This window comes from Labrus mixtus, chromosome 4, assembly GCF_963584025.1.
Source record: "Labrus mixtus chromosome 4, fLabMix1.1, whole genome shotgun sequence".
Taxonomy (NCBI): Eukaryota; Metazoa; Chordata; class Actinopteri; order Labriformes; family Labridae; genus Labrus; species Labrus mixtus.
In genome coordinates, this window is record NC_083615.1 from 5,638,999 (window position 1) to 5,666,345 (window position 27,347).

The 27,347-nt window shown below is 39.4% G+C and overlaps 5 protein-coding genes across 10 annotated transcripts in view; 3 read left to right on the forward strand and 2 right to left on the reverse strand.

Annotated features, from left to right (window-relative positions):
• Positions 1-574: 574 nt before the first annotated feature.
• On the forward strand, positions 575-1,786 carry ch25hl1.2 (cholesterol 25-hydroxylase like 1, tandem duplicate 2). The gene has a single exon (XM_061037129.1). It carries the CDS (start codon positions 634-636, stop codon positions 1,483-1,485), a length of 852 nt encoding a protein of 283 aa, XP_060893112.1. The 5' UTR covers positions 575-633; the 3' UTR covers positions 1,486-1,786.
• Positions 1,787-3,897: 2,111 nt separating this feature from the next.
• On the forward strand, positions 3,898-8,584 carry tspan3a (tetraspanin 3a). The gene is made up of 7 exons (XM_061035349.1): positions 3,898-4,092; positions 5,333-5,524; positions 5,939-6,013; positions 6,238-6,339; positions 6,451-6,603; positions 6,693-6,776; positions 7,749-8,584. Exons 1-7 carry the CDS (start codon positions 4,021-4,023, stop codon positions 7,839-7,841), a joined length of 771 nt encoding a protein of 256 aa, XP_060891332.1. The 5' UTR covers positions 3,898-4,020; the 3' UTR covers positions 7,842-8,584.
• A 477-nt stretch (positions 8,585-9,061) lies between these two features.
• Positions 9,062-17,804, reverse strand: pstpip1a (proline-serine-threonine phosphatase interacting protein 1a). Of its 2 annotated transcripts, none has more exons than XM_061035344.1 (15): positions 17,669-17,804; positions 14,781-14,881; positions 14,614-14,688; positions 14,431-14,465; positions 14,205-14,311; positions 14,020-14,082; positions 13,387-13,491; positions 12,611-12,656; positions 12,299-12,378; positions 11,922-12,020; positions 11,734-11,830; positions 11,497-11,584; positions 11,276-11,352; positions 10,506-10,600; positions 9,062-10,396 (listed from the first exon to the last, which is right to left on the reverse strand). In XM_061035344.1, exons 1-15 carry the CDS (start codon positions 17,696-17,698, stop codon positions 10,265-10,267), a joined length of 1,230 nt encoding a protein of 409 aa, XP_060891327.1. In that variant the 5' UTR covers positions 17,699-17,804; the 3' UTR covers positions 9,062-10,264. The 2 variants fall into 2 exon arrangements, with proteins under 2 accessions (XP_060891327.1, XP_060891326.1); XM_061035343.1 differs by having other exon boundaries at positions 10,506-10,603.
• On the reverse strand, positions 17,358-23,332 carry rcn2 (reticulocalbin 2). 2 transcript variants are annotated; one of them, XM_061035345.1, is made up of 9 exons: positions 23,178-23,326; positions 22,860-22,932; positions 22,591-22,734; positions 22,397-22,499; positions 22,111-22,307; positions 21,899-22,012; positions 21,687-21,783; positions 21,440-21,579; positions 17,358-19,876 (listed from the first exon to the last, which is right to left on the reverse strand). In XM_061035345.1, exons 3-9 carry the CDS (start codon positions 22,732-22,734, stop codon positions 19,733-19,735), a joined length of 939 nt encoding a protein of 312 aa, XP_060891328.1. In that variant the 5' UTR covers positions 22,860-22,932; positions 23,178-23,326; the 3' UTR covers positions 17,358-19,732. The 2 variants fall into 2 exon arrangements, with proteins under 2 accessions (XP_060891328.1, XP_060891329.1); XM_061035346.1 differs by lacking the exon at positions 22,860-22,932 and having other exon boundaries at positions 23,178-23,332.
• Positions 23,333-23,860: 528 nt separating this feature from the next.
• The window catches only part of scaper (S-phase cyclin A-associated protein in the ER), a 55,010-nt gene continuing 51,523 nt past the window's right edge, over positions 23,861-27,347 (forward strand). For 2 of the 4 annotated variants that reach the window (XM_061035350.1, XM_061035352.1), the window contains exon 1: positions 23,861-24,135. In XM_061035350.1, the coding sequence (XP_060891333.1) occupies positions 23,968-24,135 (168 nt within the window). In that variant the 5' untranslated portion in view covers positions 23,861-23,967. Of the gene's footprint in view, positions 24,136-25,140; positions 25,549-27,347 lie in introns of those variants that run through there. The other 2 variants (XM_061035351.1, XM_061035353.1) reach the window with 2 other exon arrangements.

Consider the following 27,347-nt stretch of genomic DNA (forward strand, 5'->3'; position numbering starts at 1 on the left):
TGTTTTTTGTTTTTTTTACATCAAAATGGTTTCTGTAATCTTAACTATATTTCATGTTATGTTAGGCCTTTTATTTTATTCTATATTGTTTTTACTTTAAGCGCTTCTAATCTTTTATTTATTTATTTTTAGTAGGCTACTGTCCATTAGTGTAACTGGAACAATGCTGGAATTTAAATGTAGGCTATTTTGTTCTCAAACGAGGAGCCACTCTCGACAGTTAAACACAGTAAAAGGTGAACGACAGCAACACGACTTTGCTGTTGTTGTTTCTGCCCAGACATTTGTGTGCTGACTTTTTGTCTCTTACATGTTCTCATATATCTGTAAAATGACAGATACACTTTTAACTTAAGCAGAGACATACACTAACGGAAATTTTAGAACGAAAAAAAAAATCTTTTATACTGCCAAATTGAAAATGTTGAGAGCTTCTGTATATAGGCTACCTGTTTACCAACGTGTATGAATAATTTGTTGAAATGTTGAACCCAGGCGTCACTTGATACCACACAGTGAGAAAGTAGCACAAGCACTCATTTGGCACAGTCTTTTCCAGCTGCAGCTTCTTGCTGTAACGTCTACAATAAAATAAAAATCCGGCTATCCACTTTTTTTGATTTTGACTTCAGGATGGATTCAGCATACATGGGCATAGATCTTTGGATAAGATGTTTAGGTAACGACTCTTTGCTGCAGCCTCTGTGGGACAACCTGCGGATCAATTACAGAGACTATTTGAGATCTCCACTCTTCCCTATTGTTCTGACTGTGTCTTCATATTTTGTCTTCTGCCTTCCTTTCCTTTTTTGTGACATAATGGGTGAAAAATGGGCATGGGTGGATCAATTCAAGATCCAACCCGGTCGACGTCCCACAGCCTCTACACTGCTGCACTGTGCGGGTGTCACCTTCTACAACCATATGTTTCTCGTGCTGCCAGCATCAGTGGCCCAGTGGGTATGGAGGCCTCCGCTAGACCTGCCGGACCAGGCTCCATCCCTGCTGGAGCTGACTGCCGGGGTGATAGGCAACCTTCTGCTCTTTGACTTCCAGTACTTCATCTGGCACCTGTTACATCACAAGATCCGCTGGCTGTATGTCACTTTCCACGCCATCCACCATAACTACTCCTCACCCTTTGCTCTAGCCACCCAGTGTCTCGGTGGGTGGGAGCTGGTCACTGTAGGCTTCTGGACCACTCTGAATCCCGTGGTCCTGAGATGCCACCTACTCACCACATGGACCTTCATGGTGGTGCACGTCTACGTTTCCATCGAAGATCACTGTGGCTATGATTTCCCCTGGTCCACATCACGTCTGATACCCTTTGGCATCTATGGAGGGCCCAGCAAACACGATGTGCATCATCAGAAACCCAACACCAATTTTGCACCACATTTTAGCCACTGGGATAAAATATTTGGAACACATGCTGATTTCAGCTTCTCTACTGCTGTGAAGAAGAAAGCTGCAACACTTTAGAGGCAGCTATACATTTATTACCTTGTGTCTGTGTGTATTTGTTTTACATATATGGATATTTAATATGAAGGGAGGAAAGTTGAAGAGGTGGCTAACTTATTCTTTACAAACAGTTGATTAATCGGAAAAAAAAAAAACAGATCCAAAATCAGTTAAAAAACAAGAGCTTCTTGTTACTTAGTGACCTGCTTGTATCATCATTAAAAACATGAACATTGTGCACAATCTAAATAATGCCTCATTGTCTCTCTCTCCCAGTGGTTCTGGTTTCTTTACTGGGTAATCCTGAGATCAAGACATGGATTTCATTAGATTCTTCGCCATGAAAATTTTAGATATTTTATGCAACTTTACCGCTCTTTGCCGGTGTAATGTTTCTTTATATTTGGTTCTATTTAATTTTGCTGTGTGAAAAAAAAAAAATCTTTGATTAAACTTCAACTTTAGATCCTCGTCGCAAGGCTGTCATTGTTAAAATAATAGCCCAGTTGTATACATTTCTAAAAAGTGATCGTGATATGATTTTGTGACCATGCTCTGAGTTTTTTTAATGTGACACCAGTATATATGTGATCAGTGATGACAGAGTGGTACTGATACTCCAAAGTAGGCAAGACTCAAATTATAAATTTCTACCACCAGAAACAGCAAAGCAGTGAAAGTACTATTTAGACTCACTATCATGCTCTTTAATTTTTTTTTTTAACAAAACTGCATATTAGTATATATTAGAAATAGGCAGAAGCAGTAAACATATGACATTCAGTGTGTAAACTAAATCTTGGAGTGGTTTGTATGTAAGAATATTGGGGGAGGGGGGGCAGACTTCCTAGGGCTCAAGATATTCATTTTCATTAATTCATGACATTTTAATATGCTACAAAGTCATTCACTGTAACAAAGTAAAATGATTTTTGCAAAAACATCACAAATTTGTGAGGAATGATTAAGAAATAAATATTAAATAAATAAATAAATGTTCAAATGCTGCAGTATTTGTATATATTGCATAGTTTAATCATGCTTTATTCTTCAATTCAAACTGAAATAGAGCTTATATTTTTCATCACATATTCAAGTATTTAGTCAACTTTAAACAAAATAACTTGGCTCGTAATATAAGCTCCACAGCAAGCTGACACCTGGTTTGAATCAGGTGCCAGCCTGCATGGAGCTCCAATGTTCTGGCTTTCTCCCACATGGATTGTGGATCATACTTTTGAAGTCCCAAATTGTACTGAAAAGTAGATAAAGCCAAACAAATAGGCACAAAGAGTGGGCACAGTGGTGCGAGGTAATTATTGTACTTGTGTAAGTGAGTATGAGACATTTTCTCAGAGATTATAAAGCATTGTGTTTAGTTTATCTCAATTGAAATAAAGTGCTTCTCTATACATTTTTGTGCATAATGCAAAATAAATATGATTTCAGATGACTTCAGATGTTAACATAAAAACATATCACCCTCTCTCTCTCTCTTGTAGTTATTGATCCTCAATGTTTGGGTGTAACCTAATATCTACGGTATGGCTGTAACACAAACGATTTGGTTATTTAAAGCTTTAAATACCTATAACAGCTTTTTCCCTGCTGCCGTGAGACTTGTAGCACAGGACATTAAGACGGGACGGAAGTACTTCACCCCACACCTCACAGACTAAATGGACAGTTGAGTGCAATATTAACCTTAAAAACAAAAAACAGTGCAATTACATAATGTGAAAAATATGTGTGCAATAACCTCAAGTGCAATAAGAGATAATAAGTGCAATAAGAAAACTTATTTATATTTTCATTTCATTGCACAGTGTTCCCCTTGTTATTATTATTATTATTTTTTTAAAGATTTATTTTTGGGCTTTTTTGTGCCTTTAATGGAGAGATAGGACAGTGGATAGAGTCGGAAATCAGAGAGAGAGAGAGTGGGGATACATACATGGGGCGCGCGCACTAACCACTGCGCCACCAGCGCCCCCCCCCCCCTTGTTATTTTTTTGTATTATATCTTTGCTTTAATACAGTGTATAACTTCTGTACAGTTTATTTTAAATCACTTAGCTGTTACTACAACTTATTTTTACTTTTATTTTTTTGTACTTTCCACTCTTTTTTTCTTACAATGCTAGTCTATTTTATATATAATTTTAACTTTTTTTTGTAGAAGCTGACTCAGGGAGAAACGCACAAGAATTCCAATGTACCTGTACTGTCCTGTACCTGTGCACATGGCAATAAACATCTATTCTATTCTAAATTGTTCTCATGAATAATGCAGGTGCAGTGAGTAATTGTTGGTAGTGCTGTGACTGTGGTGTTGGGGCCCACAGTGATATCTTTTCACGGGAGCCAGACTTCCTGGTGACGCCCCTGGTAGTTCTGGACGTGCTGGGTTGGTGGCGCTGCGTCGCCGCTGGTGCAGGCAGATCCAGTGACACAGTTGTTGAGGTATGGAGGGTGAAGTGGTGCAGCTGGCCGGGCATGTCTGAATAGAAACCAACCTGCGTTATTTTCCAACACATACAGCATTAAAACTCCATGTTGAAGATGGGGCATTGCGGCATTACGTCGTCCAAGACGGTCCTGGTCTTTCTGAACTTGATATTTTGGGTAAGTTTGGATGTTTTTGACCGATTGAAACGTGCGTCACAGAGCTAGCTGTGTGTGTGTGTGTGTGTGTGTGTGTGTGTGTATGTGTGTGTGTGTCCAGCTGCTGTGCTAGCTGCAGCAGCTGACCTTTGTTTATCCAGGGAGGGATTAGTTTGGAGTCATTACTCAACACGCATGATGTGGTAGATTAAAACAACACATTGTAAAATGAACGCGTCATCACGTTGTGGGGTGAAATACCCTCATTAGCTTTTTTGCAAGAATTGCAGTGATGCTTGCTGAAGTCAAACTATCACTTTTTTTTTGACCCCTCCTTTGAAGAAGAGCAGGCAAACCTTGATCCACTGAGCCGAGGCAATATTACACTACAACTGCATTAGATAGCTCAAAAGATATTTATATTCTTGCTGACATTTTCTATCATGTTAAGTAAAAACCCTCAGTTTGTGTTGAAAATGTATATAACAGGTGTTGTTTAGGCCTATGTGGTATTTAGATAAAATACTTCATTTTAATTTCTGCTTCAGTGATGCTTTCAAATCAATTATGTTGGTATCAATGACTAAATACTTTCTTTATGTGTGTTTTATAAGTATTAATATGTTAACACTTCTCATTAGTCTCTCCTTAGTGTCATTTTGAAGTGTTCCTAATTCTAACATATTGCATAAAAATGTAATTTGTTTATTATTTACTTGATTAAAAGATAAACTGTTTGTCTATTCAATTGTGGAAAAACTTGCATCAACGCTTTCCAGAGTCCAAGATGACATCCTCAAATGTCACCGCTTTTTCTTCCAACACCCACAGATTCAATTTATTATCAAAAAGCGAATGACAGAAAACATTCACATTCAAGAAGCTGACATTTGTGGATTTAGACTTTTTATTCATTTAAGTTTTATTCAAACAGAGCCTTAGATTTCTTTAGTGATTAATGTTATAGGTGGGAACTATTTTGCTGCAGTTTTAATATAGCACTGAAAAGTAACTACCTCTGTTAAAAGAATGATATTGAGTAACAATACAAGTAAAGATCAAGAACCCCTGGCTTGTACTTGAGGAGTGTTATTAATGTTGTTACCTTGTTCCTTTGAGGATAAGTGTACTGTCAGAAATGAAAAGCTGTATAGTATAGCATACTGTCCATTCTTATTTACATCCTGTTGCAGCAGATCCCTCACACATTACTTGTGTTGATAGGCTTGACAGCATCACCGCACGTTTCTGTCACCCACAGGCTGCTGCTGGTATCCTGTGTTATGTGGGAGCCTATGTCTTCATTACGTATGACGACTACGATCACTTTTTTGAAGATGTGTACACGCTCATCCCGGCAGTCACCATTATTGCAGCTGGAGCCCTGCTTTTCATTATAGGGCTCATTGGGTGCTGTGCCACAGTGAGAGAAAGCTACTGTGGACTTACAACGGTCAGTAAAGCTGTTTACTAATGTATCTCCAGAGATGAAGGTTCTTATGTCCTATTAAAGTAACTGCTTCATCAAATGTGAAATGTAAAATAGGGGTTTCATCAGGATACAGATTTTTTCCTTAAAAAGGACATTATCATTCCTCATTTCTAAATATATGTAGAACAGTTACAACTGTCTACAATGTATGAATCAAATGGTATGATGGAGAGATTTTAGATTTGAATGTCTTTCTCCACGTACTATATTTATTTACAACACATCTAAAACTGCACAAAGAGCCTGTCATTCAACTCTTTCTATGTTTTCCTAACAACGCCCAAGTGTCAGACAATCCACTATTCATTTGCATGCTTGTCTTTTTTCAAAGTGTCTGTTGACTGTGCGTCATTAATCCTGAAATTCAATCCGCAGTTTGTCGTCATTCTCCTGCTGGTTTTCCTGACGGAAGTAGCGGTGGTGGTTCTCGGATACATTTACAGAGCAAAGGTAAGAAAGTCAAGTAACAAGTCAGCTCATGTTTGTTTTTCTCCGCCGTGTTTGAGGCTTAACTTGTTACCTAGAAGATCACGCCGTGAAAGGAGAGCAGCAGCAATCAGTCCAACACTGATAACATCATCGAATCTGCTTGTGTTTGTAATCGTTTTTATTTTTTACCAGCCAAGCTGAATGTGTCATCTGATGCTTATTTTCACCTTTCTAATCTTTGCTAGGTTGAAGATGAAGTCAATACTTCAATCAGGAAAGTGTATGACGAGTACAATGGCACCAACAGCAACGCCCAGAGTCGTGCCATCGACTACGTTCAGAGACAGGTGAGGACAAATATCCTGTGTAAACAAGATGTCATGATATTCTTCTGTTTGTTTCTCTCTCTCTCTCTTTCACCTACATTTCTGTTAAAAACACTGTTTTCATTTTCACAGCTTCAGTGTTGTGGGATCCACACTTACTCAGACTGGCAGAATACACACTGGTATGAAGAATCCAAAAACAACAGTGTACCCGTCAGCTGTTGCAAAGCTAACGTCGTAGGCTGCACTGGGTCCCTGACTCGTCCTGAAGATCTCTACCAAGAAGTAAAACAAAGCTCCTCTTTTGCCAAGTTTCTATATCAAACATCAGCTGTACTTTCTTATGTGTGAATACATTCTGTGTGTGTTTGTAGGGTTGTGAGGCTCTGGTTGTGAAGAAGTTGAAGGAGATCATGATGTATGTCATCTGGACTGCATTGACATTTGCTCTCATCCAGGTATGTAATCTGCATTAAGGGTACGCGAGCTTCGTTAAGACGCCTCATTGCGTAGAACATTACCATGTTTTTGTTTTTGTTTTTGTTTTTAATTGCTCAAAATTTTAAAAAGGTTGTTTCTTGTTTCCGCAATCTTAGTCAGTGTCAGTCTGTTTCCCCAGCTTGCCCCCAGTATGTTTTCAGTATGACATATAGGAAACAATAGTGTGCATGAATAATAATGTCAAGTCTCTTGAATTAACTTTGTTTCCGTCCTAATTTCCTGTTACTCAATACTGGAACTTCATTTTTACAAGATGATGTTCCATTTTTTGCTGTTTTTGTTAACATCCATTTTTTGGTTATCTTTGCTCAAATTTCAAAGGATGTTGAGTAGCACACTTTAGTAGTGTTGTAGGTTTAATGTCTGCATTATATCGTGAATCCAAAGTCCATTAACAGCTCACCAGCCTGAGATGATCAAAGACACGTCGCCCGTTTAATAAATGTTTTGAAAACCTCAGACGCCGGTTAGCTTAGCTCTCATTCAGATTGAAAACAGGAAGAAGCGGCTTCTCGGGCTTTGTCCATAAAGATCGACCAACCAGCACTTCTAACGCTCACTTATTAACCCGGCTTACCTGGAAATTACACGACAAGAAATTAAACAGTCACCACACTGAGCCAAGAAAAAGTCTGATATGAAACACCCTGTAAAACATTAATTTCATGTTTTACCTATTTATTTTTATAGGAATAAAACAACATGTTAATGAGTGAGCTTTAGGGAGGCTGGTCGGCTGATTTATTACCTGTGCGCACTCAGCCAGGCTACATATCTCTATTTTTCATGCTAAGCTAACAGCCTACCTGGCATTAGCTGCATCATACCTTACAAACATGAAGGTGGTATTAAACAGCAAACAGTGAAATTGTATGCATAACATCTAGAAGTTATTTTAAACTAACAAGGTGTTTGTCTTTTTATTCTAGATGCTGGGGATGTTATGTGCCTGTGTCGTGCTGTGCCGCAGAGGCAGAGATCCGGCGTATGAGCTTCTGATCACAGGGGGCACCATTGCATAAAGAAGAACACATTTCTCACCATAAGGCAAACTTTCAGAATATTACCCGTATCCTGGGTGAGAGCATGAACGTAATCTATTAACACATTAAGCTTAAAACACTAACCACACTAAAGTGATATATTTGACCTGTCTCTCCAAAAAAACAAAGCTGTTGACCAAATCCTCTCATGGTCAATGTAAATGAGATGTAGGGAGCATTCGTGTTGCTTTGAGGAAGGTTTGAGAATGGATGTCCTTTTTTTCTTTTTTTACCAAGCTCAAACCTTGTTAGTCATGTTTTAAGAAAAAGGTGACAGGGTATTTTTCCTCATATGTTAGTTTGCACTGTGTGTGATTTTGCTTCTTTTATATTTAATCTGTCAAATACTTGAAGGAAAGACTATAATTTGACTTTATACCTCCACTATTTTGTTTACTACTGTTCCAGCTAAGTCTCACCAGCAGTATTTGGTCAAGAAACACCACAACCAAAGTCACTTGTGCAGAAAGTTGTGTGAACTATGTAGCTTCACTGGTGTTTCCTAATCTGATCTCTCTTTTAAGGAGAACATCTTGCAATCCCTTTTAGTTTGTGGAATTCTTCAAGTTGAAATGCATTGTTAACTCTAGATTTACTTTGTCCTATTGTTGTTTGTTCTCTTCTTTTTTTTTCAGTCGACTGACGGTAGTTTTTAGAACTTGATTTGCTGAAATGTAGCAATGGATAGAATGTAAATAAAAAGCTGGAAAAGTTTGAAAATATGTGGCTGCACTCTCTCATTAATTGACTTTTTTTGTTAAAGAGCTCGGCCTTCAAAGAGCGGTCAAAATTCAGGTTTACCTATTGAATCTGATGCTTTGATCCAATGAATATGTTAGCTTTACATCTTCACACTTCTTCGTATGCTCTAGGGTCATCATCGTCATGTAAGATGAAGAACTTTATTACTGTCATGCTACTGAATGTGAAACATCCTGTGGCCACAGAGCAGCAGTTGTTGACCCTCGTGTTCATTTAAAGTAACGGTAAACTCATTCCGCTGTTGTGATAGTAACTGAATAAGACACGCATCACCCCTCTTAGCACGCAACAAGATACTTTTGAACCAGATAGAACACACTTGGCACTCACAGGTCCCCATAACAGCACCCGGTTTGCATTTCAGCAATTAATTTGGATTGTTCTGGTTTGGTCTGCTTGTGGTTAAAGATTGCAATCGTAACATTTTAAGAGAAAAATAGAGCAAAGTGCTTTAAAGTTTTCAACAACAAATATTCAGGCGCTACAGACAACATTGACAGTGCATAGAAAAAAAACCTTATATTGAATAAATACACATTTCTCAATCACAAATAACTTTTATGATTCAGAATCAAACTTTGTCACATCCACACACATATATCTATATATATAGATATATAGGCGAACAGCAAACATCCAACATTCTAATAATAATAATAATAATGCATTTTATTTATAAGCGCTTTTTTTAAAAACTCAAAGACACTTTACAATGGTTAAAACATAAAGAATAGCACAGAAGGACAGACTAACGGACATCGCAGTATTACAAACAAATCATATAGATAACAACATAAAGGTAAACTACAGAAAACAGAAAATACATCACAATCATACATTAAAAGCTTGTTTAAAGAGGTGGGTTTTGAGAAGTGATTTGAAAGTAGGAGGGTCGGTGCAGTGTTCAATGTGTGTAGGGAGTGAGTTCCAAAGGGAGGAACTTATTCTGCTTAATATAAAGGGCTACAAGGCTTCTAAAACATCGATACATTAGTGCAGCTAACTTGTGCAACAGATCTCCCAGCTGTCAACGGTATGACAAGCACTCAACGCACCAGCAGTAAGGGCAAAGTAAGATGAAAACATGACACGGCAATAAATAATTCAACCATTCAACACTGTCTCGTTTAACGAAGTAAATGCCCCTATCTGTAGGACAGCTTGATAATACGTAGTACAGTACATCAAATGGCAGAAGTTTTAGTAGAAAAGTTGTGACAATTGGACAGTTCTGTCCTCCTGTACATGCTGCATTCGAGTGCTGTTGAAATAATAAGAACATTTTGATGTCTGTTTGGAAATTTCACTTGAATGCTACAAGTACAAGTGATAAATTTACATTTCTGAAGATTTTTTTTTTATAAATGTGTTGCAAATCTTTTTCTTTAAATATTGTATTGGGTTAAAGTCTAAGTCGCTGTCCAGATAGAGAGGCTGAGACAAATTTGAAAACTTTTTTTAAAGAAAGCAGATCTTTCCTGAGGTTTCCTGATAGCTCCCCACTAAGGGGCGCCCGAGTTTTGGAATTTCATACCCTACTCAGGGGCTTTAATGATAAAACAGTAAAAAGTATGTAAAGCACATTCAGCTGTAAGGCAGTTTCGTAGTTGTGCACTCCTACCAATGGCTGTCGGGTGAATTCATTCTTTGGCGAGATAAGAACCTGGAACCAATCCTGAAAGACCATTTCTTTGCACCGTCCACCAGCCATCCTCACCTTGATCTGTGACGATCACAACATCCTCAACAGACACAGAGAGCTCGTCTGCCCCCTAAACAAGGACAGAAACACCCAGTCAGGAGATATCTCATCACGTCAAAAAAAAAAAAAAAAGCACAAGAATATCAGAATGTGTCTCGTGTAGAGGTAAGAAATCTGACCTGTGCCTCGTACGCATACACCACCTTGTACTCCTCACTGCTCTGATTGGATACCTTTAGTTCAGGAATGGACGCATAAACTCCTGCCGAGGTTTCTGCTGAGGAGATGAAAATACATAATGAGCTCTGTGGGAAGCCTTTTTTTAATTTTCCAATTGTGATCAAACAAGTAACTTAGGATTTGTTCCAACAACTGTCATTATGGAAAAAGATATTGTGACCAGTTTTTAATGCAAAATATTTGATCCTGCTGCCATTATGGTAGCCTATGTGCAGGCTTGGGGGGGGGGGGGGGGGGGGGGGTTTGTATTCCTATCACATTACCACTGTATGGGGTAGATGCTTTATCCAGATTTTTTCATTTATTTATTACAGCCTCTCCGCACTCTTGCTTTTTTTCTTTTTCGCAGTTGTCACTGAATCTCAATTCTTGTGAAGTTGGTGAAGCTTGTTTAGTTTGGTGGAAAGTTCCATGCATGTGTCTCATATAGGTGGGGGTTTATGCTAATTTGGTTACAGAAATGTTGTCGCAACAAACACTCATTTCTAATCCGATTTGTGTTTCAATGTTCCTCTCCAACACTAACATGTAGTGTGTGTGTTTTTTTTTAATGACGTTATTTACTGGTGTAAATATTAAGTGTAGTTACTTAAGAATTAATTCACCGGTTATGTTGCAATGATCAGGGGTTTCACAAAAAAAAAACGAAATCATCATTTAGGAAATAGCAGAGTTTCTTGAACTTCTTGAAATTACTTTAGTACCATACCATTCGACTGTGCAACCGGTTCATTGAGGCTCATTCTGGAGCCAGAGGAAATGTTTCCCTGCAGAAGATTTGAAAACCTACAAATTAAAAAAAAAAAAAAAAAAAGGACCCAGTAATTACACAGATATGTTATTCAAGGAGCAAAAACATAAAGTAAAAGCCTCCATCTCCTGTCGTCACTGATTATTTGGTAACGGTGCTCTCCATTGTGAAATTCTTACCTTTTCATGACTCCACCTACAAACCCAGCGCTGCCATTCCTGTCAGCGGTATTGTTCCCATCGTAGTAACTTTGGTATTCAACTGGAGCTGTGGAGAGGCCAGTGAAATTCAGGAAATAAGAAATCAGATGCTTCAGTCGTTCACAAAAGGTGCCATTTGGAGATAATATTAAAATGTCCAACTTGGAACGTATTCAAATAAAGATCAGGAAGACCGCACAGTGAGTGGATTGCTACCTGGAGGGTTCGAACCAGTCATTTTCATCTCCACAAAGCTGTTGTTGACCTCAATGATGTCACACTTTTCCAGTGTCATCCTCACTTCCTCGTAACACTGAAAGAGCAATCTTTCTTTTTCAGAATATATTTTTAAATATGCAGCACAGGATGGTTGAAGGTTTCTGTGTAAGAACAGCTGCACACACCTCGTCATCTTTTACACACTGCATGGATAAATGGTTACTGTGCACCCATAGAGCATTCCTTAGCACACTCAGGCGGTCTTCCTCTTGTTGCTGGAACATCTGTGAAACGTACAGTTCATTAACAAACAAATATAGGGCAAAATGTGAACACTGCACACTATTGAGCTTGTTGCTTCGTTGATGTCATCACATGGAGGAACACTTTGTTGCACGGAAGCAATGAGTGAGTCACTTTATAGTCTGCTACTAGGAAGTATTTCACATCCTCATTGACAGAACAGCCCTTGGGTATTGCCACTCTTGGTCTAAGTCTGTACATTTTAAAACGCATCAGCCTAACAGTGTGTAAAGCGTCAATAACAGTCGCATTGCTTTACCTCACATGTGATGACATGTGTCGATTCCCATTCTAGGCGAGTCTTGTCAAGCTGTTCAGTGTTTGACATGTACTGCTTCTCTATAAAACAAGAGACATAAGTCATTGTAAGGTAGAAACAAAAAAAATCACATTCATCAAGATTCTATAACACAGATGAAAACGGACATGTTTTATATCCTAACATAAAGAAATACATGTATATGCATCTATTTCCAGAATCCACAACAAAAGGAAAGTCAATGTGACCACAATTACCGTCTGCTAAACCAAAATGGTTCCTTAAAAAAAAGGGCTTATTATGTGTCCTTACCAGCCTCTTCCGCAGCCTCTCTGCACTGTTTAGATTTGTTGTTCATCTGTAAAAGAAAATGACACTACTTTTATTTTTCTGTACACCCATCGTTCTACCAATACAAAGAAATAAGATCATTGTCAAAGTTTTTGACAATGACCTTTGTGAATAACATTTTAAATCTGATCAGAAGCAATACGTGACTGAATAAAATTCATCTCTGTAAGTGTTTAAAAATTCTTCTGGTTGCCTTAGATTGCAACATTTCATTTGTATTTAAGGTTTAATACACCTTCATGTCATGTTGGCATTTTTAAATAGCATGCATTGTTTATAAGAGAGTACAAATAGACTTTCTAAATGCCAGGGACAAGTAACAGATCTGAAGCAAACAGACTCTTGTAAGTTATCTATTCTATAACTTCTTTATGTTTGTATTATCTTGCCTTGAACATAAAAAAAAAAAATGCAATGGAATCAAACAGTTTTGGGACCGCAGGAACTGTTTCATAGTTCTAGGAACTGTTGGAACCCTCCCACTTTTTAATTGATTGCGCACTACATTAACTATGAATTATTTTAGTTCCTAGAACCCGTTTTTCAGAGGACCCCTTTTAGCTCCTGCTTCAGAGTAGGTACCATGGTGGTGTGAATGCAGACAGAAAAAAGTCACAGCGGTGTGTACTTCTCAGGCTACTCCTTAGTGGATAGTTCCACTTCAAAAAGTCCCCAGAACTGTTTGTGTCCAAAAACACTTCATGATTAAACGAGGGGACGGGCCTTTGCAGATGTACCTTCTCGATCTGTTTGGGGGTGGCTGTTGGCGCGCTACCCAGTTTCTCCGCGTTTTGCTCTGTCTCGTCGGCCTCTTTACAGCGCTGCTCGTAGGATTTTTTCGACTGGGGAGGAAACAGAACAGAAACCATATGAAACTATTACACTCATGCTTGGTTCATCACCACACTGCAGTATGCACCCCTTGACAGGAAAGGGTGGGGGTTAGGGAGGGAAGGAAGACATGTGTTTGCATGAAAAACTGAGTGCATCAAGTAAGACCTCACTTCCTTCTCCTTAGCAGAGAGAAATATAGACGCCTTAATGTATTCTTGAAACCAGTATTTTGACTTCCACTTAACCCATCTTCCTCTTGCCCTTTAAGATAAACAGAGTGATGCTCCTTTGCCAAATTATTTTTAGACGGGGCTTAGCTGCACTTGAGCTGATTTTCTTGCGTATACAAGCAGGGCATAGCTGCACTGAAACTGGCCCAGAGATCATTTGTGCATTACTATCCTATGAAGAGGGATATTAATACACCTTTCGAAACTGATATGACTGTGGCTTTATAACTGTGAGCAAAGGGCACCTCGCCACCACCAGGTCGAACCATACAGATCATCCTGATAAAGATGTGAAATCCACCTTACTTCGATTGTTTTCTTGTAGAGAGAAACTTTAGCCTTCTGGATCTTATCCATGACGGACTCGAACTAAGAAGTGAAATACAAGAAAATGTGAGTGTAACAGGTCGTCGTTATCATAAGAAACCCATTCTGAGAAGGGTGACTCTTAAAATTTGCAAATGAGGAACAAAATAGCATTTCATGGTTACCTTTTTTCTCTGTTCTTTCTGCCGCTCTCTGAACTGTTCCATTCTCTTCACCTCGTCCTTGAGCAGTCCAGATAGCTGAACGTGCAAGTTTCCTACGTTTTCAATCTCTGGGAAACACCAAAAAAAAAAGAAGAAAAGAATGCAACTTAATTCTCAGAACTGACACGAGGCATGTATGAATTGATAAAAGAGATAATTTTGCCAAACCATATCCTGAGTTGCTTACGTGTTTTCATTATGTCAAAAGATGTTCTTAAAGTGCTGTGAAATCCAAAAAGAACCGAGGTTACTCTTCACAGATACTCCAGTGTTAATGCATCAAAATGTGTTCTGCGTGTCAGATGCTACAGAGGAGCTACACATTCTTTAGACTCTGATAAGCTTATTAGTGCTTGAATTAAACACTTACCAGATCTCATACAAACCCCCGGCCTTGCGAGCAATTGCTACCAAATCCTTTCCATATTTCTCCTCAGCTGATGCCCTACACAAACCACAGTACAGCTGCACGTCGTAATGAGATCACTTTATTCATGCATATGCTGCAGTAAAGACACGTACTGTACGTGAGCCCACCTCATTTTCAAGAGCTCCTCCATGTCTTTGCATGTCCGTCGACCATCATGAAGTCTCTGGCTGATGGTCTCGTATCCCAGGTTACTGATGAAGTCTGACCCCTGGAACCAAAAATACCACTTCAAATACTCAAACTGTCAATAATCGGATGAGGGTATGGAATAAGCTACATTAACTAAAAGTCTGAAGAAATTACATTTCAAATATCGTTTGTCCACTTAGAAGGAAATTATAAAACTGGAGTGTTAAACGGCTTGAGAATTATCTGTCAAAAAAAAAAAATCTTGGTAGATTAGAGAAGATTTGTGTCAAGCAGAGACCTCAAATATTTGTTGGGCCGCAAGCTGCATGAGAAGTGCATTCATCCTATGTGTATATTAATATAATTTTAAACCTCTGAAACAGTTTGAAACAGACATACCCAAAGAAAATAAATGTTGGGAATGTAATAAAGTAGAGGGTACATTCTCAATGCTCTATGGGTCAGTGTGGAAGAGTCTAAGGCTGGATTAAACATACCATGGTGGGAAAAAACATTTAAAAAAATAAATAAAAACACATTACTAAAGCAGAGTCTGGACTGATAATAACAGATTGTATCGTAGCAACTAGGCTTGGTCTGTGCATCTTGAAGCGCCTTTAAAGGCCAGAGTTTAGAGAGTGGCTTTCATAGGCACTGAGACTGATGTCTCAGAAACCATGATACCAGATTGAATACCGTAATATCCAAAACTCAGCTAGCAAAATACATAACATCTTTATGATGTTTATATCGCCGTGTACCTGAATATTTAAATGAGTTTTTAACTCCTTACTGCCCAAGCAGACCTCTGAGATCGGCTGCCTTTAGGCCTGCTCACCATACCTGTGTCAAGCTTGAGGTCAGGGTGATCAGGCTTTTCCAGTTATGGCACCTCAGCTCTGGAAATAGTCTTCCACTTTCCATCTATTCAGCTGACCCTGTTTCTGCTTTTAATGCCAGCCTTAAAAACTCATTTTTACAGACTGGCATTTTTAGCTGACAGATAATTTCATCAGAGCTTCCGCTTGCAGATTGTTACTCTCCTGTTTTAACGTTTTAACTTTTGTCTTCTGTTTTAACAGTATGACTGAATGTTTGCTGTTTATGCATCTGTAATTGTGATCGTCTTTAATAAATTGTAAATTGCTTCTGTAAAGCACTTTGTGCAACCGTCTTGAAAAGAGCTCTACAAATAAAGTATTATTTTTATCATTATTATAAGAAGTGTAACAGCTTAAAGAGCTATTTGGGTACTAGCGGACAGGATATATATATATATACTGTGGTGGCTCAATGGTAGAGTCGTTCTCTCTTAACCGCAAGGTTGAGAGTTCAATCCCCAGCTCCTGCACTAATATGTCTGATGTGTCCTTGGGCAAGTCATTTAACCCCAAGTTGCTCCCGCTGCTTCGTCGACAGCCTATGAATGTGTATTAATGGGATTAGTTACTTCTGATGGTCTCACTACATAGCAGTGTGTGAATGTGTAGGTGTGACATGCTGCTGTAAAAGCACTTTGAGTAGTCAGAAGACCAGAAAAGTGCTGTTAGCTGAGGTCCATTTACCATTCTGTGAATGCATGTGTGCGCATGAGTAGAGGCATGTTCTGTCCCAATAATTTGTTTTACATTTGATCTAACTGGCCTGGTGGGTCTTTTTTCTCCTTTTCATTCGTTTTGTATCGTCCACTGAGCGTAAACTTTGTGTATTCTGTATATTTTGTGTCACAATTTTTTTTAAATGATGAAAAAAAAAAAAAAAAAAAAAAAAAAAAAAGCATTGAAAATGATAATGCTGATAAGCAAGTCTGACTTTGATGACTACTGACTGATGACTGCTTTTCTTCCACGTAGAGGTATTGTTGTGGAATCTAATCTTGAATGGAAATTGTTGCATGCTGTCTGCCGGGGTCTAAATGGAAAAACATCCAGGTGAGAAACATTACAAAAGTCCTTTCTCGTGTAGACGTATTCTCACTCCACTGAAATAGGACAAATCCGAGAGGAACCGTACTGATGTAGTGTCTATGGTGCACCTTTCATTTTATAATTTCAGTTCTCTCTTCAGTTTGTGTACTGACAGTAGGATGACACTGAAGAGGAAAAGGAAAGCACAAATCTTCACATTGTAAACTGAAGCTACAGTTCAACTAGTGTTTCTGATAAGCCAGTTCCTAGTGCTTTTGTTGCTTTCAATTCAAAAACACTTTATTTGTCCCGGGGGGGGGGGGGGGGGGGGGGGGGGGGGGCGGCGATAGTGGTTGTGGTTAAAATATTTTTGGTAAACGCTTACGTCCACATTTTTAACTCTGGTCTGTTGCGTTGCTGCACAAGCTGCACGCATTTTAACCGTTACTCTCAGCAGTAATGTAAAGACAGGGTCTGATATAATGTCAGATTTTTCCTGTTGATGTTTCTGATATATTATCAGATATTTTGTTCTTCATACTCTAGTTTTAGAAAAGGTTCATGTGACATCCCTGGTTTTAGGTCACAATTGGAGCCCACATATGAAAACGATGGGATTTTCAAGACTGGTCGATAAAAGGATTAAAAAAAAAAAATCATGTTTTAATCATAGCATTTAGTCTACAGCCATTCAATTAGTTTCAAAGAGAGATCATGAAAGAAGGTTCACTTGTGAAGACAGGACTATTTTGAACTAACTGCAGTCAACGATGGCCTACAGATTATTAACTCCAAGATATGGTACAGTAGTCACTGAACAGACAAATGAAAGCATAAAGGAGAAGTTAGAGAGGTAAACAGAAGATTGAAGCCGCAAAAATTAAGTGAGCCATCTTTAGCATCAGCTCTGAACAAAAACATTGAAAAAAAAAAAGGTTAGCATCATAACTTAAACTCACCCAAAAGGCATCCTTAAAGTCTAATTTCATCTCGGCAGAGGTTAAACAAAAGCCCTTGTTGCGATAAACCACTCAGTAAAAAAATCACTCTGGAACAGCGAGCAAGTGTAACAGGCAGTTGCTTGATGCAAATGAAACAGATCATGACACATTCAGGAAACAAGTTTTCACACAGCAACACTCTCTCTCTCTCTCTCTCTCACTCATTTGATTAACACAAGGAAGAGCTGCAGCATGTCAGCAGTTACCAATGAGCCATTTCAGAACGCGTTTGACACAGGAAAGAATGACCAGTGACGATGTACAGCCACAATTCAACAAACTTTTTGGAGGTCCTTTTGTCTTCAAAGCATGATCCAATTTCTACAAGACTGTCAAAATGATATTCCAAGTTGACCTGTCCTGCTCTTTAGGAGTTAATGCGTATAAAGAGTAGACAAAGCTAGACAATTTGCATTTACCTGCGGAAAACGCGTGGGAATGCTGACTGCTGAAATGTTTTGCAAAACACTGCTGAATGAAGAAGAATCAGCAGAAACAGCTGAAGGAATAGTAGAATATGAAGAAAAAGTAGAAGATGTAGAAGATCAGTAATAGAAGAATAAGGGTAGAAGAAGTAAAAGTAGTAAAAGCAGAAGAACAAGAAGTAGAAGAAAAAGCAGTAAAAGCAGAAGAACAAGAAGTAAAAGAGGTAAAACGAGTAGAAGTATTAGTAGAAGATGAAGAAACAGTAGTAGAAGTGGAAGAACAAGTGGAAGATACTGCTTAAATGCAGTCAGACAATGAGAAAAAGGGGAAAACGTCTCCCTATTGAGCGCTCATTTCAAGGGCTTAAATTAAGAGTTGGTGGCTAAATGATGATTTTGTGAGCGGAGAGGACAAATGGCCGAACGCGTTGATGTGATTTTCATGTCTGGGATCCCAAGAAATGTGGAAACCACAGCGATCTAAAAAGTTAGTCCCAAGAGGTTTGGTCAGGGAAGTTAGTGGGAAGTTTACCATTACCCCAGATGGCGAGTTATCATGACCACCTGCCGCTTTGAAGCTCACAGAGTCAAAACAGTTCGCGCCGTTTGTCCCGAAAACTCAATGTGTGAGAGAGGACAAGTTTTCCTACATTTTGAGGGTAAATTTGAATTTGAATCATTTGAATGGGGAAAAATTTTGTGGAAAAAGTCAAATAACTTAAAAAGTAAAAGTAATTGAAAAATAAAAAGTCATGGCAAACGTGTCCCGAAGAAGCCGAATAGTATGATAGTTGAAAAAAACGTACGGAAGTAGAATAATAATAATAATAATACCCTGGGTAAACCAATTTTCTTCCAGTTTTGTTATCTTACATCCGTTGCCCTCACAGATTCCTGCAGCTCAGCTTGGATGCACATTTACATTCCAATAAAGGCTACTGATAACATGCCTCTGAAGTTTGACTTTTTGCACCATTACAATACTTATAGACAACTAGTCATCATATCTTCCGCTCCATGAAACACATGTTAATGCTCAGTGGTACACTTATATGGTTCTTTAATGTATTTGCATTGTACTAAAATGAGTTAATTTTCAATGGGCATAAATGCGGCTGAAACAGGTGCATCCCAAATTTTTCAACATTAACATTTTAATATAACATTATAGTCATTATGGCCTTTAGAAAAATGTTTTTTTGGGGAGGTGGGGTAGTGCACTATAGGCCCCTGTGGTGCGGCCTAAGCTTTTGTCCTTAATGGCATTTTTTCCCCCTTTACATTACTTTTACTTTTATACTTTAAGTAGTTTTGAAACCAGTACTTTTACACTTTTACTTGAGTAAAAAGCTTGAGTTGATACTTCAACTTCTACAGAAGTCTTTTTAAAACCTAGTATCTATACTTCTACCCGAGTAATGAATGTGAATACTTTTGACACCTCTGGTGATGTGTTATTCTTATAATATGTGTTGCAATATGTGCTTCTCTGTTATCTCTGTTAGGTCATTTACTATTGCAACTTGATCCTGGATGAATAAGAACATAAATGGGAAGGCTAATGTCAAATCACACCTTCATGGCAATAACACTGTGGTTACAATTCATCATGGGATACATGCAGCTGTCTGCCATAGTCTGTCACTTCACTGTGCAAGAATGTCTCTTGATTTTTCAAAACTTCGGCTTCTGAGATCTTGCCGTCACCATCCTGGTCCATTTCCTTGAGGAGGTGAAAAGCCTGTTGATGACACGAGAACAAAACAAGGATGAGTGAGTACATGTAGTTGGCATTGTACATAAAGTCGTTTTTTTGTTTTGTTTAATTGCATGCACAAGTAGTTGATTTACAGATAGCACAGTCTCTTAAATCTCTTCAGAGCTATTGGGTCTCCCTCTTAGTCCAGCTCACTGAGCCTCAGTTGAGACAAAATTGGAGCTTGTCCTGCTTTAGAAAATGGATTAGGCTCAATCCTTGGTACTTGGCACTACAAGTCTAATTAGAGTTGTATCAGTTTGTTACTGGTACAACTTGTTGCAAGATTCCTACATGTTTTTCTTGTTTGAAGATTCAGTGATTAGTTGTACTTATACATATTTGTTAATGTGTTGTTTCGAAAGTAGAATTAAAAACCGACACAATGCTGTAGTGGACATCACTAGATGGGCTCAGTTACACTTTTAGAAGCTACTGTCTGTGAACATAGTTTTATCACTGCATTCACAAATGCTAAGTGAAACGCTCTAATGCATTTAAAATGGACTGAGCCAAAGTGGAAAATTGTCCTGAGGTCTGACGAGTCAAAATGTGACTTTCGGTTTAGAAAACCTGGATGCCCCGTCCTCTGGGCTTAAGACGAGAGGGATCGTCCAGCTTGTTCAGTTCCAGATCAGTGTTCAGTTCAAAAGCCAGTATCTGTGATTGTATGGGGGTGCATTAGTGCACTTGGCATGGGTAAACCTGCACATTTGTGAAAGCACCTTTAATGCTGAACCACATATGCAGGTTGTTGGAGCGGTCAGCTTTCTGTGTGAAAGCAACAACTCAATGGAACGCTGTGCCAGACGATATGAAGAACTGTAATGCTATCGGCATCTTAAAAAACAAACTGAAAAATCTGCTGAAAGATGCTCAATTCTGTAACCGCTGATCTTAATCAATCAATGCATTATGTCTGTGTTACTATGTGATGTTTTAATTGTGACCTGCCAAGGGACTGCAGATGTAAACTAGCTCTGAGCTAACTCTGGTACAATGCATCAAATGGCAACATTTATGTTTAATATTGTACATGTTCCCTTTACAAATAAAAAGTAAAAAAAAAAAAATGCTGCCCAATAGACAACTTCTTTTTAAAGGAAGGTCTTGTTAATTTAATAAAGACAATGCAAAACCACATTGTAGTCATATTACAAGAGCATGGCTCTGTTGTAAAGGTGTCCAGGTGATAAAGTGGCCTGCCTGCAGTCCTGACCTGTCACCCATTGAAAATGTTTGGAGCATCATGCCACACACTTTGTGGCATTAAAGCAAGTGTGTGTGTGTGTGTTTTGATATATTGTCTTTGTGCTATTCTCAATCAAATTTGTGATTTCAATATTTTGCTTATCATCATGCTGTTTTTATTTACATTTATTACCAAATGTCCAAACTTTACTGAATATAGGTTTCTGTAAACCGACTAGGCTAAGGCTTAAGGCTTAAGATGCACTACTTTTACATGCAATCAAACAAAAGTTTTATATCGATATTACGTATAATGCCAACAAATTCTAGGCAAATGTTGAAACAGCTGCATCTCACTTCTTCTCTTGCTGAACCATAGCTATTAGGCGCAACCCAGCGAAGCTGCTCCTCTCGATTCAACTTGCCGTCCTTGTCTTGATCATAGAGGTCTTTAAACCGCACTCTTTCTTCAATCTCCCACTGTGAAGGGGATTCCTCTGATAACAAACAGAAAGTGTTAAAACTGCATGGTGGCTGTACAACGAAGAGGAACTAAAGAACAAACAGATCATTCTGTGCTTGAAAGTAATCTCTGTGGCCTCACCACCATCACCACGAACATCTCCGATAAATTCACTGAGACTGATGAATCCATCTTTATCTGTGTCATATTCACCCAACACATCTTCAATGGCAAAATCCTATCAAAAAAAGAGGGCAAATCAATCAGTTCTAACATGAAAGGCAAAGAGAACTCTACAATGAGTGGATGAATCAAATATTATACGGTTTTGCGAGGGAAGGAGCTTGTCTTACAGCCATGTGATCCACTTCAGATGGGTGGGTGAAGGCAAGAAACTCTGTCACATTAAGCCCTGCTGTATTGTCTGCATCAGCGAAGTCAAATCGCCTCCTCTCCTTCAGATGGAGCTAATGGGGGACATTATCCTGTGTTTATTGGCCATGGATGAATGAGACTGCGTTATAAAAAGGTGACTGTTAACACAGGACAATACAAGTATACCTACATGTCTAAGAGACTCCTGCTCTGGATCCTCCAGGACTGCGTCATCATCAAAACTAATGAGCTGGTTATGTGCGACAGTGTTGTATTCCTCCCATGTTACAACACCATCTTTGTTGGTGTCAAACTCAGGGAACCGCTCCTTTGCATCATCCAGAGCGTATGTTCTGTAAACGTGCTGAATCCAAAGAGTGATCTCCTCTGTACATAAAAGGCATTACAGGGCGAGTACCATTTTATTAGTTGTTGTTTTTCTTCTTCTGTCTTTTAAAATGTTGAGAGATATTCACCTTCACTTAGCAGGCTGTCAGCATTTGTGTCAATCCTCTTCACAATCTCCATCATCTTTTTCCTCTGTTCTGCTGGGCTAAGTTTCTTTATCTCCTCTGTGTCCTTGAAGTTCATGCAAGAAGAGAATGAGCAAGTGATTCAAGAGGGTAGTAAGTGAGTTTTAAGAGACAAAACAGTACAGATATTTAGTAACCTCATCTCCCAGCAGGATGTTCAGGTCATGCTCAGGGTTGTGCTGCTCGCCGTTGTAATGATCTCCAGGATGTTGATGGGAGCTTTGTGCAATTCCAAATCGAAGCAGCAGCAGCAGCAGCAGCAACAATGCAGAGGATGCCATCTGTTGACAGGAACAGGAATGTGCAACATATCGAATTTAAAAAAAACAGGATTTTGTGCAATTAAATAGCTTCCGATGCGATTCATCAGGGCAAAACAGAGGTACAAAACTGTAACAGGGGTAACCTTGGGGTCAGCTGGTTGAGGTTCAAACAAACTGAACTTTGTATTTCAGCCTGGACATGCAAAATGATGATTCCTGCAATTATTACAAGAAACGACGATGTGAATAAAGAGTGGAACCAAAAGTCTGGTAAAATTTACAACTCGATTTTATTCAATTCCAGTTTATTTGCATGTTTAAGTTGTGTTTGGGGGGGGGGTATGAATGAGAAAGGTAGATATCGACAGCGTTAAAGTCACTATAAAAAACGTTAAACTCAAACAATACAACATTTAAGTTCATCAAAGCTTAAATACACTGTCAATAGTAACTGTTATTACCGTGAGTTTCCGTACGAGAGTATCTCTAAAGCTGTGCACACAGACCTGCAGACACAAACAGAAGAGAGCTGCAAGATCAATGTACTTCCGGTCACATATTTCAAAATAAGAGCCTGATAATGTTAAAGGTTTTTGGGAATTTACAGTTTTAAGTAATTCATTTCAACCCGGTCAGGGTGGCATGCATAAGAAATTAATTGCAAACAACCATTTTTATATAAAGGGATATAGGTTAGTAGGGAGCCCTTAATTTCCAAGACAGAAATTTATATTTCAGATTCCGATCTAGTGTTCGTTGTCTTCTCTTTTTATTTAATTGCAGTATTTTCACGCTACATTTTGTTGTTGTATTTTTCCAGGGGGGGGGGGGAGCTACTAAACGCTCTAATATTGAAGGCAGACTTACTTGTTTTCTGGTTCCTTACTGTCGGTAGATGACTTTACAATTACTGAGAAATCAACCAAACGTCCCGCCCGATCTTCCTGGTTGCCATGGTAGGCAGCGTGAAGCCCCCGCCCCAAGGATTATGCGCCCCGCCTTTTTCAGCTAAACTATCACGCACATGATTGGCTGGCGCGTATGTCGGTTCCACAGTGCGGTGTACTGATTGGATAATCCTATTGCTTGTCAAAAAAACATATAAACTAAAACGGACTTCCTGCTTTTTTTGGGGGGGGTTAGGTTGTCCCTCCCTGCCGTGTGTTTATCTGACATGTTTTTCCATCAACACTGACACCGTGTGTTTTAAATTCTCACCGACTGAGCGTTTGGAAAAAATACGGCGGGTCGATGTCAAAAGACAACCGCCACGATGGACGGCGGCGCGGAGCTGGACAGCACCGTCTCGGCCCGAGAGTTAGTCAAGGTGGGGACGGGAGGGAGAGGTCTGGTAGCAACAGTTCTGGCTCCTCGCATGGAGGGGGCAAAAGCAAGAATGCAACCATATCCGCTTTGAAGGTACGTGAAGACTTACTATCTCTCTGTTATTTGCTTCTTTTTTTTTTAAAGCGTTGGAGATGTAGAAATCGACATTCCCATACAGTGCTAGGTGAGCTTGAGCTAGGTGACTGGATGACAGAGCATGGTGTTTACTAGGAAAGCAGGAAAGCAGCTGTTTTCGGTGACCTTACCTTTATTGTGTGATGTTGTCAGCTCTGTTGACCCCTCATTAAATGTTTCTCAATCCAGCAGCATCCTCGTTTACCAAACTCGAGTACATTTGTTCCCTAGGTGAGATTTGAGACCTTGTTCTAATGCACGTGTGTTCTTGTATTGTCAATCCCCCTATCAAAGCAAACATGTGTCTGCAAGAAAGTGGGGTACACATGATGATTGGAAAGCATCCTGCTCTCCCTATATGTCTCAAACTCTTCTTCAAGTCTCTTTATCTCCTCTGTGTCCTTGAAGTTCATGCAATAAGAGACTGAGCAAGTGATTAAAGAGGGTAGTAAGTGAGTTTTAAGAGACAAAACAGTACAGATATTTAGTAACCTCATCTCCCAGCAGGATGTTCAGGTCAGGGGGTTGTGCTGCTCGCCGTTGTAATGATCTCCAGGATGTTGATGGGAGCTTTGTGCAATTCCAAATCGAAGCAGCTCCCTATATGTCTCAAACTATTCTCTGAGTCTTTGTAAGTCCACATGGTTTGTAGAGAGCCAAACCATGTGGACTTTTGTGTTTTTGTCCCCCCGGCAGCTTAATGAATCATCAAATGACGAGTCCAATCAGATCCAGAGCATCACCCCGGTGCGGTTAATGCACGCAGCCTCTTGAGCCCTCGCAGCTACGCTCATCACTGGCAACGCAGGATGGGTGGGCAGAGAGGCAGGCCTGCTGCATGCACATGACTGCGCAGCGCCGGGGCAGCAGCAGCAGGAGGAGAGTGAGAGAGATGAGAAACGCAGAGAGAGAGAGAGAGTGGGGGCTCTGATTTAGAGCAAGGAAAAGCAGAGGAAAGAGGCTGCAAATATAGAAGGCTACTGAGGAGCAGCAAACAGACAGACAGACAGCAGCAGGCAGAGAGTGAGGCCTCAGAAGCGGCTGCTAACTCAGCAGAGCTCCGAGGACTCAGGCTGGATTAGGCTCTTACGGACAGAATAGTCGAAAAGTGAAAGGCGTGACTGGCAGGCTACTGAGCACTTGTCTCTCTCAGTCGCCCCTCGGAGAAGAGTTGACACAGCTGGGCAAGTTGCTTTGACAGCGTGGACTGCACAGTAGGAGTCTATTTTTGGTCCTGCCGTCAGATGACGATGTCACCTTGCACAAGTGGCAGTGCTGGTGAGGGGGAACAGGTTGCCTAGAGTGGGCTCGAAAAGTATGTCAGGGGTGGATAAGGATGAAGAACCTGCTTACAGACTGTACTTCTATTGTGTATGTATCCTATAATCCTATAATTTTCTTTGTGTCTGTACTAACAAGCTAGATCACACACAGGACTGCATGCAGTGGCTCACTTGCGTCTGTTTGTAGACATTGCCAAAAGGGAAACCTTACACCTGCTCCTTGCTCAGCACAGTCTAAAAAGTATGCACACTCGTATGGCATATTGGAAAGGCTTGTTGGGCTAAGTGTTTTGCTCCACGTTGTGTTTTGTTATTCTACAGTGCAGACCCCCAAGACAGCTTGTTTGTAGCTGATTAAGTGGATAAAGAGGATGTTGCTGTAAGCCTTTTATTTTTGCTTCAAGCTGCTGCTGCTGTACACAGTAAGTCAATAGTTGTGAGTAGGTAAAATAATCTCACGATATTAGTCCCTCATCTAGTGGGTGCCTGCCGTGCCTAATGGAAAAACTGAGTACATTTTCACAGTTTTTTTTACAAGAACATGGTGCGGGGATGCTGACCCGACTCACCAGTTTATATTAGCGAGGTCTGTGTGTGTTGTTTGATGTTGTGTTTGTCTCTTTGTAGGCCATACAAAGCACAGGCCACTCAACATGTAAAAAAATTTCGCTCACAAAAGTAGGTCAGCTGGGTATCTCCCTTAGGGATATGAAATAGTATCAGACCAATACACAAATGTGTAACGCCTAATGAGCAATGTTCATCATGTTTATAATTCAAGTAGTCTCAAAGGATAGTCTGAACAGAGTGTTGCATATTGTCTCTACATAAAGCTAGGCCCACATGTCACATTTTTTCCTCAATACCCTGGATCACACACAACCTGTATCCATGTTATTAGCAATTGCAATCAAGTGTAGTAGGCTACATGAATAATTTGGTGTAGCTTTTTTTTTTTTTTGGTCAAATTGTTGGCAGTAGTGAGGGACAGCCAGTAAAAAAAAAAAAAAAAAAAAAAGAACAGTTTGTTCCACGACTCATTTTCGATTAAGAGGAGAATTGGCGCTCGATTTTTTTTGTTTTTTTGTTGTGGTAATCATTTATTTTAAGTTGAAAAGCGTATCTGATAGTTGACCAAAAAAAGCAGAGTGTGCTGTACTCAACATTTGATTTAAATGATTCATGAATGGTACAGAAAGAGAGGGAACGCAGTGAGCTGAACATCCAGAATGACGCGCCTCTAGGTATTCGCTTCTGTGTTGTTTTGTATCTAGATTACCAGAAGCAGGAAAAGCAAACAACGATAAGTAATATTAAGTTAACAATTGGGTACAAAATGTTTTTTTTGATCATTATCATATACACCCTAGCATGCATTTATGCTTGGCTTATTTGCAGAACTGTTATATGCCAGCATGTTTGTCAGTGAGATGGCGATACAAGGACATGCTAATGCCATGTTTCATCACAGGTCATCTTATTGTCCCATAGGTAAAGGATGTGATTAACACACAAAACAAAAAAAAACAACTCACAATATTTACTTTGGTTCCCAGTGTCTTTGCTTCACCCCAGATTACAGTCAAGTTCACTGATGCATATTCAATGTGTAGGTCAACCATGATGCGTGCTGGGCACAATGCGGGTGCAGAGCTTCTGCCTCTAGCTGTTTCTTGTCACAGTTTGTGCCAGTTGTTCTCTTCCATAGACATGGTGCATGCAGTACTGTGGCTTCAACCACAAAACAGGGACAGGACAGATATTAGAAAGGACGCTTAATATGAGTAGTTTTCTTTGCATTGAAGTATTCAGAATTTAATGCACTTATTTTTTTAAGTAATTTTGATTCAAACTGAATTTTCAGATTTACTTGTTTTGAACATATTT

What these genes read in the sequence shown, in the direction of transcription:
- ch25hl1.2 (XM_061037129.1), top strand. Translation starts at nt 634, where the DNA reads ATGGATTCAGCATACATGGGCATAGATCTTTGGATAAGATGTTTAGGT.
- tspan3a (XM_061035349.1), top strand. Translation starts at nt 4,021, where the DNA reads ATGTTGAAGATGGGGCATTGCGGCATTACGTCGTCCAAGACGGTCCTG. An exon ending in TCGACTACGTTCAGAGACAG is followed by an intron (nt 6,340 to 6,450) that starts GTGAGGACAAAT and finishes TCATTTTCACAG; the next exon opens with CTTCAGTGTTGTGGGATCCA. An exon ending in CTGAAGATCTCTACCAAGAA is followed by an intron (nt 6,604 to 6,692) that starts GTAAAACAAAGC and finishes GTGTGTTTGTAG; the next exon opens with GGTTGTGAGGCTCTGGTTGT.
- pstpip1a (XM_061035343.1), bottom strand. Translation starts at nt 17,698, where the DNA reads ATGAAATTAGACTTTAAGGATGCCTTTTGG. An exon ending in TTTTGACATAATGAAAACAC is followed by an intron (nt 14,312 to 14,430) that starts GTAAGCAACTCA and finishes GGTGTTTCCCAG; the next exon opens with AGATTGAAAACGTAGGAAAC. An exon ending in GACTGGTTCGAACCCTCCAG is followed by an intron (nt 11,585 to 11,733) that starts GTAGCAATCCAC and finishes GCCTCTCCACAG; the next exon opens with CTCCAGTTGAATACCAAAGT.
- rcn2 (XM_061035346.1), bottom strand. Translation starts at nt 22,734, where the DNA reads ATGGCATCCTCTGCATTGTTGCTGCTGCTGCTGCTGCTGCTTCGATTT. An exon ending in AGATGTTCGTGGTGATGGTG is followed by an intron (nt 21,580 to 21,686) that starts GTGAGGCCACAG and finishes GTTTGTTATCAG; the next exon opens with AGGAATCCCCTTCACAGTGG. An exon ending in ATGGTTCAGCAAGAGAAGAA is followed by an intron (nt 19,877 to 21,439) that starts GTGAGATGCAGC and finishes TGTCATCAACAG; the next exon opens with GCTTTTCACCTCCTCAAGGA.